General features: G+C 38.2%; 1 protein-coding gene across 1 annotated transcript in view; it reads right to left on the bottom strand.

Annotated features, from left to right (window-relative positions):
* LOC146485730 (sushi, von Willebrand factor type A, EGF and pentraxin domain-containing protein 1-like) overlaps positions 1-18279 on the bottom strand; it is a 112778-nt gene that overhangs the window by 58479 nt on the left and 36020 nt on the right. The window contains exons 8-9 of the mRNA XM_085103076.1: positions 17301-17549; positions 12305-12514 (exon numbers count right to left, since the gene is read on the bottom strand). Of these exons, the coding sequence (XP_084959202.1) occupies positions 12305-12514; positions 17301-17549 (459 nt within the window). The remainder of the gene's footprint in view (positions 1-12304; positions 12515-17300; positions 17550-18279) is intronic.

Genomic DNA, 18279 nt, shown 5'->3' with positions numbered 1-18279 from the left:
AGAAAAAAATTCAGAAAAAATTCGCCCTTTCAGGCGGAGGTAATGGTGTGTTGAACATTTTTCCTAAATTTTTGAGAGATTTTGTTTTGAGAAATTTTGTCAGATTTTTTTCTCACTGTTCCATATTCCATGCAAAATAAGAACAATTAATTATTTGCTCTAAAAAGTGTATAAGGCCGTGGTTTTAGGTTACCTTCAGATGAAAGTTTAATCTCAAATGTAATAGTACATACAGATTTGAAGTTTACTTTTACAGTATAGGCAGTTGAGAATAAAGACTTGTTGCCTGTTGCTTACAACCATCTTCTCTGCAAGAAAGTCAACACACTGTGACAGTGAAGAGCGACCCAACTTGACCAGTTAAAAAACAGGTGTAGATAATACTGAAGCCTAAAGTTGGACTTCGAAATGCAGAAGTACCTTAAAATCTTTACATTCATTTATTTCCCACACGTACACAGACAAACAAATAAAAGAAAAAAAACTCAAGTAGTGGAGAGGATCAGGCTCAATAAAAGATACCATGAGGCTTATAAATATTAAGCCTCTTCAATCTTAAAAATATACAAAAGTTATTACATAATATATTGCTTGGAGTTTTTTTTTATAACTAAACAAATAATGTACACTGAGTTTAAAATTAAGATGGCAAAAATTTGAAGGTAATGATAGTTTAATTGTACTCTGTTAATGTACTGTACATTTATATGTAAGTTAAAACAATCTAACTTTTTTAAAATATTATTTTTCCCTTCATCTGACAAAACATGCAAATACTCCATTGAATTCCCTTGTAGACAAGTGTGCAATCATGCCTAAAGTACCAGTTGTTGAAAAAAAAAATAGATGGGCGGTGGTGTGACTTTCTGTGCTATATGTTATGAGGAAGGACACCAAGTCTTTCCTTGAAGGGTTCAATTGGGACGCTATTATATTGAGGAGAGAAGGCCCCTGCTCGATTTCATTCTACTGCAAGTGTACCCGTTGTACATAAACACGGAAGCCAAGTACCCAAGTTTGTGTGGCATATGACCTGCAGATAATGCTTGCACAACCTTGTGCAGAAAGTGACCACTTTCATCATAATTATATCCTTATCAAACACTACCACTTGTAATTGGCAAATTTACTGACATACCTATTTTGGCAGTGGATAGATTTTACTGAATAATTTGGTGAAAACAACCCCGTCTATCATTTCTTCATGTAATAGTCATTCATGTAATTGTTATTGCTAGTAAATATTAGCAAGAAATTTGTGGTAGCCAGCAGGTTTAAGCAAAAAAATTATACTTCTCAGTGAATCCTACCGTTTATTGTTATTTTCCACTGATAATCAACAATACAATACAATACTAGCTTGCAAAAAAACTGCATTCAATATTTATTAAAGAATGACAAGTCTATAAAATATATATGTTGAACATTCCAAGGATTCCAATGGGTCCTTTACTCCCTTCCCCTTCCTTGTTAAGGGGTAACTAATAAAATTATGTGTAACCATTATCTCATCAAGTATGTAGAATTTTTAAGTATAATTTGTTAACAAAACTGTTAATTATAGAGTGATTATAGATGAAACATGAAGTTTTACAGTCAATGCTTGTTAGACCCTCCCCCCCCCCCCCCCAAAAAAAAAAAGAATTACTATTTATTCTATCTTATGGGTTAATGAAACATCACTAGCCTTATTGTTTATTTTGCTAACCAGCTAAAAAGAAATTTGAAACATCTTTTTAGATATAGTTTTGTAAGTGATAGTATGACAAATTTATATGATTTTGAATTATTATTTTGAATGTGTATTTCTATTGTTCTAGACCTTTGATCAATGCAGCTGATTAGGCTTGGTCCAGTCCCACAAACATTATGCAATATGCTGAATGACTTAGATTGTGGCCTAATAGACAATCAGAGCCCAGGAAGAGCTTGAAATAAGAGTCACGTTTGACAATTTTCAGTTTTAGTTCTTAGCTAACATTTTTGTCAAGGGACCACAAATTCCCACAAGAGCTGGATAATTTACACAGTTCAGCAAAGGTCTCACAACACTGTGCCAATCATTCAGGATATTGGGGAGTTTGACAATAGTAATCATCTGTTGTCAAAGCAAGAGCTGTAAGATCAGAGAAGAGATTATATTATACAATTCAGCAGAGTGTTGGTTGAGTATAATACTTCCCTTGCCTGAAGTCAATTAAACATGTGATACCAAATCAAATCACCATCCTTCAGTACTCAAAAGGAATGGCAAATCCTTCAGAAATTATCAATTTACCAGTAAATGTGCCCTAATCAATCAGAATACATTAGGTAATGTCTGTCAGTATCTGACTCAGCTCTTAGTTAAAGTGTGCACTCCACAACCAGATGAAGTCAGGCCCCACCAAAATTATCTCAATTTATAATATAAACACAATTTCCCCAATCTTTTGACCCTTTCCCTGTGCTTCCTACACTGCACCCAAAATTATAAGAGAACTCACATAAGATAGTTTTAAATTATTTTACCGTGTATACAAGAACAGACTAATAGGGAGATTATAATCGCACGGTATAGAAATTTACTGACTAAATGAAATGTCATAGTCAGGTTATCAACAGTCTCAACAATCACATTATAACCAATTTACTGATGAGAGGTGGCATGATTACCACTCTCCATACAGTTCTCATATAATTACTCTGTGGTAAGGCAGAATAGTTAACAAATTAAACCTCAACACAACTCACTATCCTTATTTTCAAAGCCTGTTGGCACAATTATCCAATCTCTGTTATACTACTTCATTTTATTTCTAGATACATTATTAGTATACCTGGGAGCGACTCTACAGCACTAGAAGCATGCAAGATGTGAGCACTCTCTATCAGTTTTGCCAAAAGCTAGGCAAAAGGAATGTTTATTCAGAAAGAAAAACTTCAAAGCTGCTCTTGAATTCATGGCATGTATTAAATATGCTGATGTTGAAATTGTACTAGCTTGCATTCGGACACATATGACATTCTTAAACACACTTTTTCAAGAAAAGCATGCACACAATTCAGTCTAATAAAATTAACAATTTTTGAGACAAAAAAACTCAATTTACAACAGTAAATATTACTGATATTAAGAGGCCGAGGTGATTTAAATTATTGTCAAATGGTAACATGTATGTGTTCATTGAATCCCATTTGGACGTAAACTGTTAAGGGAAGGGGAGAAGGTAATTGGAACATAAATTCAATACACAGTCAGCTGCTCAGTTCTGTGAGAGGAGAAGTGATGGTTCCTTTTTATTTGTAAGTATAAACAGTAATAAAGAAATATGTTACTTGTCTCTTGTGGCAACGTCGAATCAAGTCCACCTTTCGCTCGCTCTTACATGAAAAAAAATCCAGTTGCTTTGATCCGGTCTTACGGGAAAAAAAATCCAGTTCCTTTTGATCGCGTTTAAGGATCAATTTTGGCTTTCTCGAACACTTTCAGGGCCCGATAAAACCTTCAGGCCCAATAACAATAACACGGCTGCCATTTTGGGGCATTTAACTTCCGTTTTAATCATAAGCATGCGCACTAAGACCGGAATCCCACGTTTTCTGGGATAAGAAATTCCATTATCCCAGAGTCTCTCCTGGCGCCGCCCCGCTGACCAAAAAGCCTGAGGACTCTGGGTACGAGATTGAGTCTTGCAAGGCTGTTTTACTTTCTTATCTGGTTTTCTCAGGAGGTCACACAGGCTTCGTAATCATGAAGAAGTTTTTGATGTATCTCCTGTAATAGCGCAATAGCCCAGTCAGTTTGTGGGCTTCTCTAATGGTGCTCGGTTGGGATCTTCTCAGACTTGCAACATTTTTTGGTACTCTTTGGATCTATTCTATGTCCACTCTGGCTTACTGTTTTTTCAAGATAACGGACTTCACGCTCAAACAGATCACATTTGCTGGGTTTCAACTTAATTTCATGTTTACGAGGACGCCTCAACACTGTCCGTAAATTCTCCACATATTCTTCGAACGTCTTACTGTACACGATTATATCATCCAGTTAGGGAATGCATATCTCATTATTGATTTGAGCCGTCGCTGCTAAAACGACCACCCAAGACATAACGGCAGGAACAGAATCACACGTTTTTTCTCCGTTTTACGGATCGACCGCTTCATTTAAGAAGATAAATTAGCTGAATCAGAGCTTAAAACTTGGAAGAAATAAACTTCTTTTCTTCGTCTTTCGAGATATGAAATTTAATTTACAGAAAATTACATACAAAAAACACTTGTATTTTAATGAAGATAAGCGTTGGTTTCAAGGTCATTTTGAGTAGCGTACACAAACCTTCATGCGCGTGCCAGCGTGTTTGGAATGTTTATCGTATTAATTTTCTTGCGAGATGGTTGGTCTACGTTTGTGTAAAGTTTCAAGTTCATTGGATTACTTCACACCGTGAACGGGGCTTCGTCCTTTGACGTAAGTTTTCGTCCTTCTAAAGTTTCCCGATATTCATCGGCCAGTGACCGCACCAAGGCCGCATTTCAAACTTTTTCAATTTTCTCTAAAAATAAAATACCTTGGATCTTTAAATATGATTTTCGAAAAAAGTTTATCCAAGGGTATCCTTAGAAGAAATATCAGAAATTGGACCAAGTGGTCACTGAAATACAGTTCTCGATTCTTACAGGCAGCCGCTCTTTAATGTCTGCTACCTTTCCCAATGAAGCCATGGTGGTAAGCTTTCCCTTTATCTAATACTGAGAACCATGAACTTCCACCAAGGTTGTCCAGTGTCTCAAGATCAAGAAAGCGTGGGATTGGGTGGTGGTCTGGTACTGTCTTCCGGCTGAGCTCTGTAGTCAATGCAAAGGCGTAATCCTCCATCCTTTTTTCTCACACAGACAACTGGGAAGAGACACAGTCACCTTTGTGACCGCGCTGACCTGGACACTAGTTTTGTCAGTTTGAAAAACGTCTACCTCAACCTGAAGTCAAAAGTACGTGCCGAATACATCTAGAAATCCCCTTCAATCTTCCCAGTGTTTTATTGGATTTTCAATCTTTTACTGGAAACCTGTTTCTGAGTATGCTTTTGCTCATCCTATGGTATTATTTTAACATATTTGGTTAAAAACAGTATGGATCGCGTCTCCAACGGAACATGAAAAGAAGAGGTGGGAAACGTGAAGACGCCGGGCGGAAGAAATCGCCTGCGTTGACCAATATAACGAAAGAAATCAATCAAAAACATTGGAGAACAAATCTCCATCAAATATATTTGGAAAAGCGCATTTTTTCAACCTGGCGAAAGGTTCGTGCGGAGGGAATCTTCGTAAACGATTCGAACTTCGCGTCATAGCTGCTTGATTTGGAGCTCAGACGAAGACAAGCTTCGGTACACAGTCGATTATCTCCGCGACAAGGAAAACCTCTATTAGAACCTTGTTTTCTACAGGTCGCAAGCGTTCTTGTAATGACATGGGTTTGGTTCCTAAATTTAGATAACGGAGAAGTTGCAGAAACGAAATTATAATAAACGCAAAATATATGATTGAAAGCAGAAATAAAGCTTACCGGTAGTTTCGCTACAAAGTCGTTTCGCTACACTGCAGTTCAGGCGATTCGCTAATATTTGAACTCAATTTGCTTCTTATGCAAACACTGTGAAACGTAGAAACAGCTAAGATAATTTTTCACACGACTGGATACCGAAATAAAGAATTAAATGATTCTTCGACTTCTGAGGTATTCGTTGACGTTTGGCTTTCCCTGGACAAGTCCATCAGCAAATTTTCCATGGTATCAAGAAAATGAGTGTTCTAATGTGACATTAGGTCTATAATCACTATAATAATTTTGACTGGCAAACACTTCGACTCGGCAAGGTTTGTTTAGATTTTTCAAAGGATGCGCTTCTAGGCGCGAGACTTGGGGATGAAGTGTGATATGCAAATCAGCTAAGAAATGGTATCTAATGCGCATGTGCACCAGGTGACTGTGTCTCTTTAAGTCTTGCAAGGCTGTTTTACTTTCTTATCTGGTTTTCTCAGGAGGTCACACAGGCTTCGTAATCATGAAGAAGTTTTTGATGTATCTCCTGTAATAGCTCAATAGCCCAGTCAGTTTGTGGGCTTCTCTAATGGTGCTCGGTTGGGATCTTCTCAGACTTGCAACATTTTTTGGTACTCTTTGGATCTATTCTATGTCCACTCTGGCTTACTGTTTTTTCAAGATAACGGACTTCACGCTCAAACAGATCACATTTGCTGGGTTTCAACTTAATTTCATGTTTACGAGGACGCCTCAACACTGTCCGTAAATTCTCCACATATTCTTCGAACGTCTTACTGTACACGATTATATCATCCAGTTAGGGAATGCATATCTCATTATTGATTTGAGCCGTCGCTGCTAAAACGACCACCCAAGACATAACGGCAGGAACAGAATCACACGTTTTTTCTCCGTTTTACGGATCGACCGCTTCATTTAAGAAGATAAATTAGCTGAATCAGAGCTTAAAACTTGGAAGAAATAAACTTCTTTTCTTCGTCTTTCGAGATATGAAATTTAATTTACAGAAAATTACATACAAAAAACACTTGTATTTTAATGAAGATAAGCGTTGGTTTCAAGGTCATTTTGAGTAGCGTACACAAACCTTCATGCGCGTGCCAGCGTGTTTGGAATGTTTATCGTATTAATTTTCTTGCGAGATGGTTGGTCTACGTTTGTGTAAAGTTTCAAGTTCATTGGATTACTTCACACCGTGAACGGGGCTTCGTCCTTTGACGTAAGTTTTCGTCCTTCTAAAGTTTCCCGATATTCATCGGCCAGTGACCGCACCAAGGCCGCATTTCAAACTTTTTCAATTTTCTCTAAAAATAAAATACCTTGGATCTTTAAATATGATTTTCGAAAAAAGTTTATCCAAGGGTATCCTTAGAAGAAATATCAGAAATTGGACCAAGTGGTCACTGAAATACAGTTCTCGATTCTTACAGGCAGCCGCTCTTTAATGTCTGCTACCTTTCCCAATGAAGCCATGGTGGTAAGCTTTCCCTTTATCTAATACTGAGAACCATGAACTTCCACCAAGGTTGTCCAGTGTCTCAAGATCAAGAAAGCGTGGGATTGGGTGGTGGTCTGGTACTGTCTTCCGGCTGAGCTCTGTAGTCAATGCAAAGGCGTAATCCTCCATCCTTTTTTCTCACACAGACAACTGGGAAGCATAGAACGACTTGAAGTTAGTTTTCCATTCTCGGTTTAGCAAATCCCCGATGTAATGCTTCACTTCGGTGTGAAATTAGGGGCACGAAAGTAGAAGTCTTAAGAAGTGATGTGGGGTCCGATAGTGTCAGATTTATCTGAAGTCCCTTTATACACCCCACATATTCATCGTCTATGGCAAAAGAATCAGCCTCCTCTTGAAGTATTGTTATAGCCAACTGTCGTTGTTTTTCGTTCAGATTACCCAATAGTACAGGTGGTGTCCTTGAGGAACTAGGATTCCTTTATCACGCGGCTCACAACTCTGTTCTTGCGAGGCCAATTGACTTTCACCTTCAGGCAAGACTATATTGTCTTCTTCGGTCGAAGTTGTAAATTCGAGATGTGGTAGTTCGATTCACTACAGTTTATGGGCCAAAATTGGCCTCAAACCACTCTTTATCGACATAAAATCAGCTTATCGCTCATAGGAACCCATGGGCCTTAGAAGTTAGCGGTCAGCGAGGTTGACTAAAGTAATTTTCCATTTGTATAATTATGACGTAAAGTTCATTTCCTGTTTACCGAAACAGCAGATCACACTTAACGTGCAATTTATTTTTCCAAATCCTTTTCACTGATAAAAAGGTGACAACTTTCGCAAATCACGAGAGCTGTGGTTTAATGATGCACAGGTATTTTCTGTTCCGATTTACATTTCTTGCATCTGTTCAACTGCATGGGTATGCTGTGGAGACTACCTACTTTCTAAAGGAGGGCTGAATGCGAAATATCATGGACCTAGGGTGGCAAATTCAAAACCCAGAAAAACGAAAGGAAAGGTAACGCACTTTCACGAAAGGGTAACAAATTAGGTCCATCACTGATTTCTTATTTGCATCTACTGAACCAGTAAACTCGTAGGTGGCACGTTGTGTGTCGATTGCAATCAACATATAACTAAAACCTGAGGAAACAGACGTCACGTGCATATCAGATTGTGACTGGAAAGGTGTATCATAGAAATTTTTTTAGTTTTGCTACTCCCTCTGTTTTGCAGCTTAAACTGAAAGAAGGAACTTTTGTAATTAGGTGATAATATTCAGATGTAACAAGTCACTTAGAACTTACGGGCGCAGTAGATGCAAAGAAGAAAAATCCGCAGCGACGATGAAAAGAATCTTACGCGAAATGTGTTTTCTCGTTGGTCGAAAACTGTAGTTTCAACGCTTTAGAAACGTGGGTTCCAAATAGCATTTTTTGTCGTCGTTTGCTTATTATTTGGTCATTCCCCGTCAAAGTTATATTTGCTCGAAAGAAGTATAAAGCTGTTTCAAAATGTTCGCAGTGACACAACTATGTCAGTATTGAATTTGTCTTTCTAGAACGAGGTCTCAGGGTTGAGCGCTTCTTTAAGATATAAGTACCGTAATGATTCGATAAAGCGCGCTCCTTCCGGTAAGCGCCCCCTTTTTAAAAAGCGCCCCCTTCGAATGCGTCCTTGTTAATAAGCGCCCCCATTCTAATAAGCCGGCATCTTTCACGTAAGCCTCTTTATTCCAATAGTCCGCCACCCTTCTGTTTTAATTCCATCAGACTACATCGGGATCAACCGTAGTTCATCTATCTTTGATTGCTCACAAAATATGATTCATCTGACAAAAGCAGTTGTCTTCGAGTCTAATTATTGTCAAATTATCTAATTATGTGCTTGTTCTCGAGTTCACAATTCCTTCGAACGAACGAGCTCTTCCACAAATTTTGTGGCGATTGCTCGACTGGTCTTTTTAGCAAGCATTGATCCGGGAACAACAAGTTCCGTTTTCCAATCTCCTTGATCCCGTCACCTTGACTTGCACTTTGTTGACTCAAGAAATACCATCGGCAAACAACCAAAAAGTTTGTTGTCAGGTTGTTCTCATCGTATAATTGTTACTGTTACATTTTCTGTTTTTGTTCTTTTTTATAAATACATTAAAGTTTTGTCAGCTGCACATTCGGTTGTCGCCCAAAAAAGAAATAAGGGCTCTGTCTCAAATAAGCATTCCCATTTGAGGTACCCATAACGTTAATCTGAAGGGCATGCCCAATTGAAGAGATGCAACTATAGATCAGAACAGAAAATAACCGTGCCTCACTAAACCACATCCTACGTGATTTATAAAAGTTGTCGCCTTTTTAGCAGTAAAAAGGGTTTGGAAAAATAAAATTGAACGATCCGCAATCAGGAAATGGACTTTAGGTCATAATTATACGAATGGGAAATTGCTTTAGTCAACGCCGCTGACTGCTAACTTCTAAGGCCTAAGGGTCCCTATGAGCGATAAGCTGACTCTACATCGGAAAGAATGCTTTGCAGCCAATTTTGGCCTATAAACTGCAGTTAATTGCTTGCATTGATGCAATCCTTCGTAACACTCTAAATTTTTCTTTTTCTAAAACGAGTGATGACGGACGATGGCGAATTACAGTGTAAATTTCAAAGAGAAATCGCCGTAAATGGTGGTCCATGCTGTCTTCCTTCGGGACTCCAAAAGGTGTTAATGGTATAAAATGAGAGAACGGAATAGCACTGGCGATGGATAGCTTTGCAAGCTGAAGAAAAGGTTCAGAAGTCTGGAACTTTGTACAGTTGGAATGATTTGCAATACGAGGTAACGACTTTTTCAACTTATGTCAAAACGTGGTGAATTGGACAAAACTGTAAAGTAAGCTTTACTTTTCTTAAAGTTTTTTTGAAAAATAACAGACATTAAGGGATGGATTCACTGGCTGAAACACTGTGTACTTCATTGACTGTTAAATTTATTTACAAATGATAAAACCAAAAGCCAAATATTTTTGCGAAGTCGTATTTTAATTTAACTTTTGGTCTTAAGTTGACGTGTATTAACAGACTGAAGAAATGGCGTTTTATATTTTGCACGTTTTACAGCAGCTTCTAAGTTCAAAATTGGAGTTTGTGATGCCAACAAACAATTGATGTTACTATGGCAACAATGAGGTGAGGACTTTAATAAAGGGCGTTTTGGAACATCCCCCTGAAGATCTCTTTGAATGCCAAATTTGAGTGGGGGTCAAGAATTTTCATTTTCCATTTTGTTTTATTTTTACAGAGAAGTGTTCTTAACTCCTAACTGGCACAGATAACACTGTATCTGCACCTGGACGTCCTAAATTTCCATCGCGTACGTTCCTACTACAGCTTTTTTCCTTTGATCGATTCTCACTCCTGTCCGCCGACCATTACGAAGAAAATGTTGTTTGGACTTTTACAGAATTTCCTCCCAGACAGGCCACCAAATGTTACCGGCCGCGGCAGGGATGTCTCGATTCACACGCTCAGAGGCAAAATAAAACCATCAAAATGGCGGACAAGCGAACATCGTGCGTTTTATTTTTCCCCAAGATACTTAGCGGCTTACAATTTGTTTAAGGGGGAAGGGGTGCTGCTGATGCTGATGGTAAATGCTACCACTTTCCTTACGTCTGAAGATGTCTGGAACTGGAACTCGTACAGGTGGTGGTTTGACTTTGATTTCTTTACTGGACTTACATTGGGATGTATCCACACTCGTTACCTGAGAAGACACAAATAAAGTAAGGATTATAAATGATATGCACCTGCAAAATGACGTTTATTTGTATAAGGAAAAATTGTTGGCAAGGGAAAAAAAGAAATGATAAACAGGGTAATGTGGGGGGGGGGGGGGGGGGGTGAACTCAACTTCAAGGTTATCCTAAATACCAAGAATTCAATTACCGTTTAAGTAATGGTATGATTACCTGAAGTGGTTGTGCATCCCCTCAATAGACTAAGATGAGCATTTGGCTCATTTCTGTTGCCGCAATTTTAGTAGATTAATATTATTTTTTTTCATACACACATCCTTTTGTACAACGTCAGAAATGTCAGAAATGACTGACTTGTCTTAAACTACTAGAAGTGGAAATTTTTTTTTGTCAGATCAGTCTAAGGTTAAGTATAAAAAATGAAAACATAATACAAATTTCTGAATTAGAAGTATCAACAATCGTTTCGTATACTTACTAGAACGATCTCGCTTCCTTGACATTTCCTATAAAGAAAAATAGAAAAATCATTATAATACCAAAATATAATTTGTATTGATGGTTGTACCTTTCGTTCGTTTGTTTGTTTATTGTTTTTTTTTTTTTCAGCAAGTTCTCACAATGTACTTTCAGTTGTAATTGTGGGGTTTTTTTGTACATTTTCTTTTCTGCATGAGGTATAAATAGTTTCAGCAAAAGAATCAAGTCATTTTTCTTCTTGCAATCTATACTTCAAATTAGTTGTTTCTTTAAGTGCCTACCATCTCTCAGATGACATGGGTTTCTTTAAAAAGGTCTTCAAGTTTCTTCTTGAAAACACCACCAGAGCGGATGGCTTTTGTCCTGTGTTGTGACCGAAAGCTTGCGGTTAAAAGGTTCGAACAAATTATGGAATAATAGATCGGGAAACAGCAAAAGAAAAAAAAAAAACGTACCTTTCGCTGATCTTTTGTCAATAAAAACAGCACAGGGACGGACGGGGGGTCGACAAACAGCTTTAAATGACTCGAAGACAATGCATTCTTGCTCGAATGTTCTGCATTACACGATTGGTTGAAGACGGAATGAGCCAGGATTCAAAAACAAGCACACGGACGGCTCGATGATCCTCTGTTCTGTGTTAGCTCGAAAACAATGCATGAATTGTCTGTTCTACATCAAGTCATAAAACTAACTTTACACTGCCTTATGTTACATCGATTCGAGATTCATTCTGACTTGATACTTCCGCGCACGGCTTTATTATGCTGCCGCGTCGCGTCTGCTCTTTGGCAATGAACCAGACAAATAAGAAGAATAATGACAAAAGTCAATAACCACAGTCATTCTGACAACCAATATACATTAACCTTCGCATTATGAAAATTAAATTATATATTGCTTGTAACCGGTTCACTTGTAATAATAATAATAATAATAATAATAATAATAATAATAATAATAATAATAATAATAATAAACAAATAAATGGTGTCCGTACTATTGAATGTGGCAGCATCCTAGACTTAGTATTGATAATACTATCAACTGATGTAATGTTCTTACCTGCACAGTCTGGCCACGGCAATGATAAGTCAGTTTCCGGTAAAAGGGCAATAGGTGCCCATGATCCTGATTGGCACAGATACAGATACGGGGGAATTTTCACAAAGTCGGTACCTTTTTGACACTGTACGGAGCACGCAGGATCAGTTCCGAAAAACTTGCAGGACAACGCACCATTATCCGGAGGTTCGAACATTTGACATGTTTTCTCTGTAGATTAAGAAAAGAAACAATTTAAAAATCACGGAAACTGCAAGATGTTTTGGCTTTGCTTTTACTCTCCTTTCCGTTTTGTTTCCTTTCCCCGGTTGTATATTTGCGCTACCTATTTGTTTGTTTGTCATTTTCTGTTGTTGTTATTGCTGTTATTGTTTTTTTATTCTGTCCACAAGCTACATTCTTATTTCGCACCATTTGTTACATGTAATGTGTCTTGTTTACGTGAGTTTAAAGTAGCGTCTGCTAAATTTGTACAATAAGGGATTCGATCTACGAGAATGATAAAAATACTTCGGCTCTAATCGAGCCCGACTGTACGTAATTAAGACCAGGTCTCAATTGTCCTATAAACAAAATCTCGTGTCCTAAAATTAATTGATGTATTCCGCGTTTTGTCAGGTACTCGAGAACACCAACAGTGGTTGGCATTTAAGCAATTAAGGCATTTTTTTTTTTTTCATCTCTATAATTCCTTTTTTCATTTTTTCCTCTTATTTTATCCTACCTTATTTATTTATTTATTTATTTATTTATTTATTTATTTATTTATTTATTTATTTATTTATTTGTTCATTTGTTCATTTTCTTTATTGTCAATCGTCTGAAATTAGTTACATGTTTGGTCTTGGGTTACACAGAGGGGCCTAGTGCTAAGCTCCTTTCACCTTTGTTCGGGTACCAGTGGGTGTACAGAGACAAATATACAACACAGATTAACGTAACGTTATCTAGTATGAAAGTGCAATGTTCATATTTTTTTTTAATAGCGTGTAGAAGAATGGTACATTGCATACTAATTAAGACTTCGTTTGTCCTAGACCTTCCTAGCAAACTGTTTAAGTCATTCTTCACTTTCCTATCGTTTCCTCCTAGGACATCCCAACAATGTTCGTCTGTTGGATTTTGAACCACCCAATTTCTTTCCATCAGTTGTCCCCTCACCGTTCCGTATTTCTCTGTCTTGCATATGTCCGTCTCGCGTCTATTTCTTCAGCTTGGACACGCCATTTCTATAACATTAATCACTTCCTCCCCTCTATCAATGACAACAAGGTCTGCCCTGCTACCCTTCTCCTTAGATGCTGGTCTTCAAGTTAATGCCGTGTTTTTGGACTCTGCTAAAGGCGTTCGATCGTGTGCACCATAAGATACTGCTTCATAAATTGTGTAACTTTGGGATATCAGGGTCACTGCTAGCCTGGTGTGGTGACTATTTATAGAATCGCAAGCAAAGATTTGTGGTTGATGGAAAACGTTCTAGCAGGCTGAATATTACATCTGGTGTACCGCAGGGGTCAATTCCTGGGCCCCTTTTTTTGTTATTTTCATCAGTGATTTGCCTGAGGTTGTCAGTCAAGGAAGTGCTGTGGCACTATATGCAGATGACTGCAAGGCGTTTAGTGTGGTAACTTGTCCAAATGATCAATTGATGTTTCAAGGAGATCTAGATGGCCTGTGCACTTGGAGTCAACAGAACGGGATGACCTGTAATGTTAAGAAATGCAAGTTGATGCGCACTACCCTGAAGAAATAACCACTCAGATCAAGCTTCACCGTAAACGAAAATGTCTCAGAGGAAGTTAATGAGTTTCGTAACCTTGGTTTGCTCACTAACCATCATCTCTCTTGGAATTCTCATGTTGATGCCATTACAAATAAGGCTAAGAAAATTTTGATTTAGGCCTGCCTAGAAGAACTTGCAGAGGTTGGAAGGATACCGAAACTCTGAAGGTGATGTACTGCACGCTAGTGCAATCGCAAGTGGAATATGGATCAGTTATGTGGTCGCCACACACTTTAAGAAATGTTAATAAGCTTAAGCGCCTACAGCGGAGTGGAACAAAATTTATCCTCGGAAAAAGGAATCTTACCAATGAAGAGCGCATAGAATGTCCTAATCTGGTTTCGCTTGAAAAGAGATGCTGTCTTTTTGATGTTACCTTTTTGTATAGGGCCTTAAATGGATACTTGAATGTGGATGTATCTCCGTTTCTGAAATTTTATTCCCAGGATGACCCGCACAGGTTTAGACATGTTGTTGACTATTCTTTGAAGACAAATTTTGGTAGAAAGACTAACTTTAAACAAACTTATTTTAATAGAATTGTTGAAATGTGGAATTCGATACCCGTAGATATTAAACTATCACCCAGTCTCGCAGCTCTTAAGTCAGGAATGAAGAAGTTTTTGATGCTTTTATTATTTTATATATCTCTTTAGATTAGCTACTTGGTGATCTGTCTTGTATGGAGTGTTCTACTCTTTTACAGATTATCCTTATAGATTTTTGTTAGATGTAAAGTATATGAAATGATTCATATATGAACTGCGGATATAGATGAAAGTGAGAAGTGATCATCGCAGTGAATTTTCCAATTTATGCAATTGGAAATAAGAAGCCTGAAAAAAAAAATCAGTCTTCAACGGGATTCGAACCCGTGACCTCCGCGTTACTGGTGCGATGCTCTACCAATTGAGCTATGAAGCCACACATTGGGAGCAAGGCCAATTGTGGGTTCCCATTTCCCCGTGAGAGGAGTGAAATGATGTAAAGTATATGAAATGATTCATATATGAACTGCGGATGTAGATGAAAGTGAGAAGTGATCATCACAGAGAATTTTCCAATTTATGCAATTGGAAATTAGAAGCCTGAAAAAAATTTTCAGTCTTTCAGGCTCCTAATTTCCAACTGCATAACTTGGAAAATTCACTGCGATGATCACTTCTCACTTTCAGATTTTTTGTTTCTTTCTTTTCTTTAGTGTATATAGATTTGCTGTGCCATGAAAATTATAATAAATAAAAACTATTTGCACCTCAACAAGTCCTCGCGCTGATTTTGGCATTTAAAGAGGTCGTTGACCTAACATTGAACAACATCACGACCGAAGCGAAGAAGTTGAATTATGCTAGTTATGTTCCGTCGACATTTGTGAACAACAAGCACCCAAAAAACGAAAGAAAGAAAGAAAGAAAGAAAGAAAGAAAGAAAGAAAGACAGACAGACAGACAGAAAGAAAAAAAGAATGTATGCACCCCCTACAGTGGGAAATCGAGGCCTCAAGGAAGTTACTACGATCTACAAAGAAACAAGAATAAAGGCAGCGTTCGAATTACAGCTACCAAAAGGGAGCTTAAGGAACGACAACGCCGCAAAACAATAGGTTTAATGAGCAAAAACAATCGTTCTGCACGTGCGTTTTACATTTGGTACATTTCTTTGCCGTCCTCTGCAAAACAACAACGTGAAATGACTACATTTAAGGTTTTGGGTAGAACGTGAACGCACGACGGTGACTTTTTCATTTTCTGTCTTAACTTGTTCGCCACTTCTACCAATTTGGTTCCTGGATAGTTCGCCATTTTTGTAAAAATTGAGCAAGTTGAAACAATCGCGAAGTATAGCACAAATGAAATAAAGATATGTTTTCGGGTAATGTTTTCGTTGCCGTTGCCGTCGCTGTTGCTTAAGCTCCCTAAAGACCCGAGATTGCGAGCAGTGATAACCTTCCAACAAGTAAAGGAGAGCAAAGGAGGATGCAAAGAAATATGCTACTGAACTTAAGTTAGACCTGAATTAAGATGGAGATCCGCAATTTCATTTAAGTCAAGGAGATCAAAGAGAGCAAGTGGCAAGGGAATATTTTATATCAAAGGTTGGGGGATGAAACACTAGATCTATCGAGGCTGTTTTAACTGGAGTAGAAAACGGATTTCAGCACCCACTTAAATGGTCTGCGCTGTGAATTAGATATACCAGAGCTGTCAAGAAAAAAAGTCGGAGAGGAAATGATAGGACTGACATCTTACAGATTGTGCCGCAAGTGTCACCAATATCCTGAAACAGTGGAGCACATTCTATCTGGATGCCCAAGGTTCGCGCAGAGCCAGTGTCCTTGGAATCGCAACGATACATTGAAATGGGTTATGAGTGAATTACTGATAGCCTATTAGTTTACAGAGAAAACGTTACCACTTAGACAGTAGCCTCACGGCAATTACAACAATGTTGATGTGGAAATACTATGAGATTGCACTATCTCTACGGAAAGACGCCCTAGCGCTTAGTGGCAAATAATCTCCTCCACCCTAAACCCCAACCCCCAAAGCAGGCATAGTGCAAATAGTTAGTTTTACTGTTTCATTTTAGTGGTTTACATCTACCATCTTCCGTCCTTCGTCATCTTCATTTACGTTTTCTAGAGATGACGCAACAAATTTTGCTTTTTCAATTGATGTTTACAACGGAATGTAATGGCGTCAAATGACGCAAAATTCCGTGACAATAACCAAACGGTGACCATCTTGAATCCGCCATTTAGAATTTTTGTATGTGACCGGAAGAGTGAGTTCAAGCTGTCAAACTTCTAAAAGTTTCTTTAGTCCAAAACTGAGTCTAATTTAACCGAGAACTCACTCCACTGTCCAACCTCGGAATGAACAGCAACAATGTCTCTATCGTGCCGCGGTTATCTTCCTGATAATCTCTGTTAGTTTCTATTGACTTTTATATACTGCTTACCTTTAAAAACTAACAACTATTTCAGGCATAGTAAGGATCGCGAACACGATCACAGAGCAGTACAAGAGCAGTCAATACTTAAAAGTACCGCGTTAAAAGATAAGAGCAAAACGACGATTTATACAGTTTGTAGCCAGCGCAACCATCAACGTGGGCATTTGAAAAGAATATGTTAGGGTTGCAGTCTTTGTAGCCCTTGGCTCTAGCGAACGAGACCCTACGAACTGCAGACCGAGGATAATGAATACTCACTTGACAGACTAATCCTAAATGAACAATCTCTGTTTTGGTTCCCGGCGCCATCTTCAGCGGTGTAGACGATTTCATATTCTCCTGGCACAGAAAATTTGTCACCGTTTGGCCTACTGGGTGCAAGGTATGGGGGTACACCAGAGTTATCTGTACACACTGCTCTTTCCCAATTGACTCGAATTTCAATCACTTGAAGATCGTCCATTACTATGTCTGCTGGGCAAAAGCCGCAAGTCGGTGCCTCAGTGTCTGAAAGACAAGTATCGTTCAATTTTAAAAGGAGATAAAAAGTTGATAGTAGGCAAGTAAAATGCTCAACCCTGCAGAAAACAAATGTAATTAGATCCAGGCCACATAATCAATGCATCTACAGACCGAAAAGCCTAAATAGCATTTATCCATAGCTTGATCAGAAATAGATATACCGAGATAGGTGAAATGTGCGAGTACTTTGTTTATCTCTTAATACCATGGTCGATTTAAAACGGGACCTTCGTTGTATTTTCTTGGGCCGAAGGGGAGGAAGGAACCGAGGGCGGAATACCCTGAATATTTCCTAAATTATTGAACTTAAAAAAAATTAGTGGCGTTTTAAAGTGGTTTCTGGTAAGATTTTTTGCTTGATTGTCGATTGTCTAACATTTATATATACAGTCGGACCTCTATTAAGCGGCCACCCAGGGGACTTTGAAAACTGGCCGCTTAATAAAGGTTGGCCGTTGAATAGAGGTATCGAATACAGCACTTTACTGACAAAACAATAATTCGGGACTTTGGAAAGTGGCCGGTTAATGGAGGGTGGCCGCTTAATAGGTGGCCGCTTAATAGAGGTCCGACTGTACCTGGATTTTTGAAAACATAGCCCCCTGAAATTGAACACATTTTGAGACTTTCTAGGCTGAAGGAATATGCAAGTCATTAACAAGGCTTCAGTAACCGTTCATCACAAGAAAGTAAGGTCAAAGAATACTATGGAAAA

The sequence above is a fragment of the Pavona decussata genome, unplaced genomic scaffold (genome assembly GCF_977016875.1).
Source record: "Pavona decussata unplaced genomic scaffold, jaPavDecu1.1 SCAFFOLD_25, whole genome shotgun sequence".
In the NCBI taxonomy this organism is placed as follows: Eukaryota; Metazoa; Cnidaria; class Anthozoa; order Scleractinia; family Agariciidae; genus Pavona; species Pavona decussata.
Note: the sequence above shows the minus strand (reverse complement) of the source record. Positions and strands in the feature narration are given on the sequence as shown.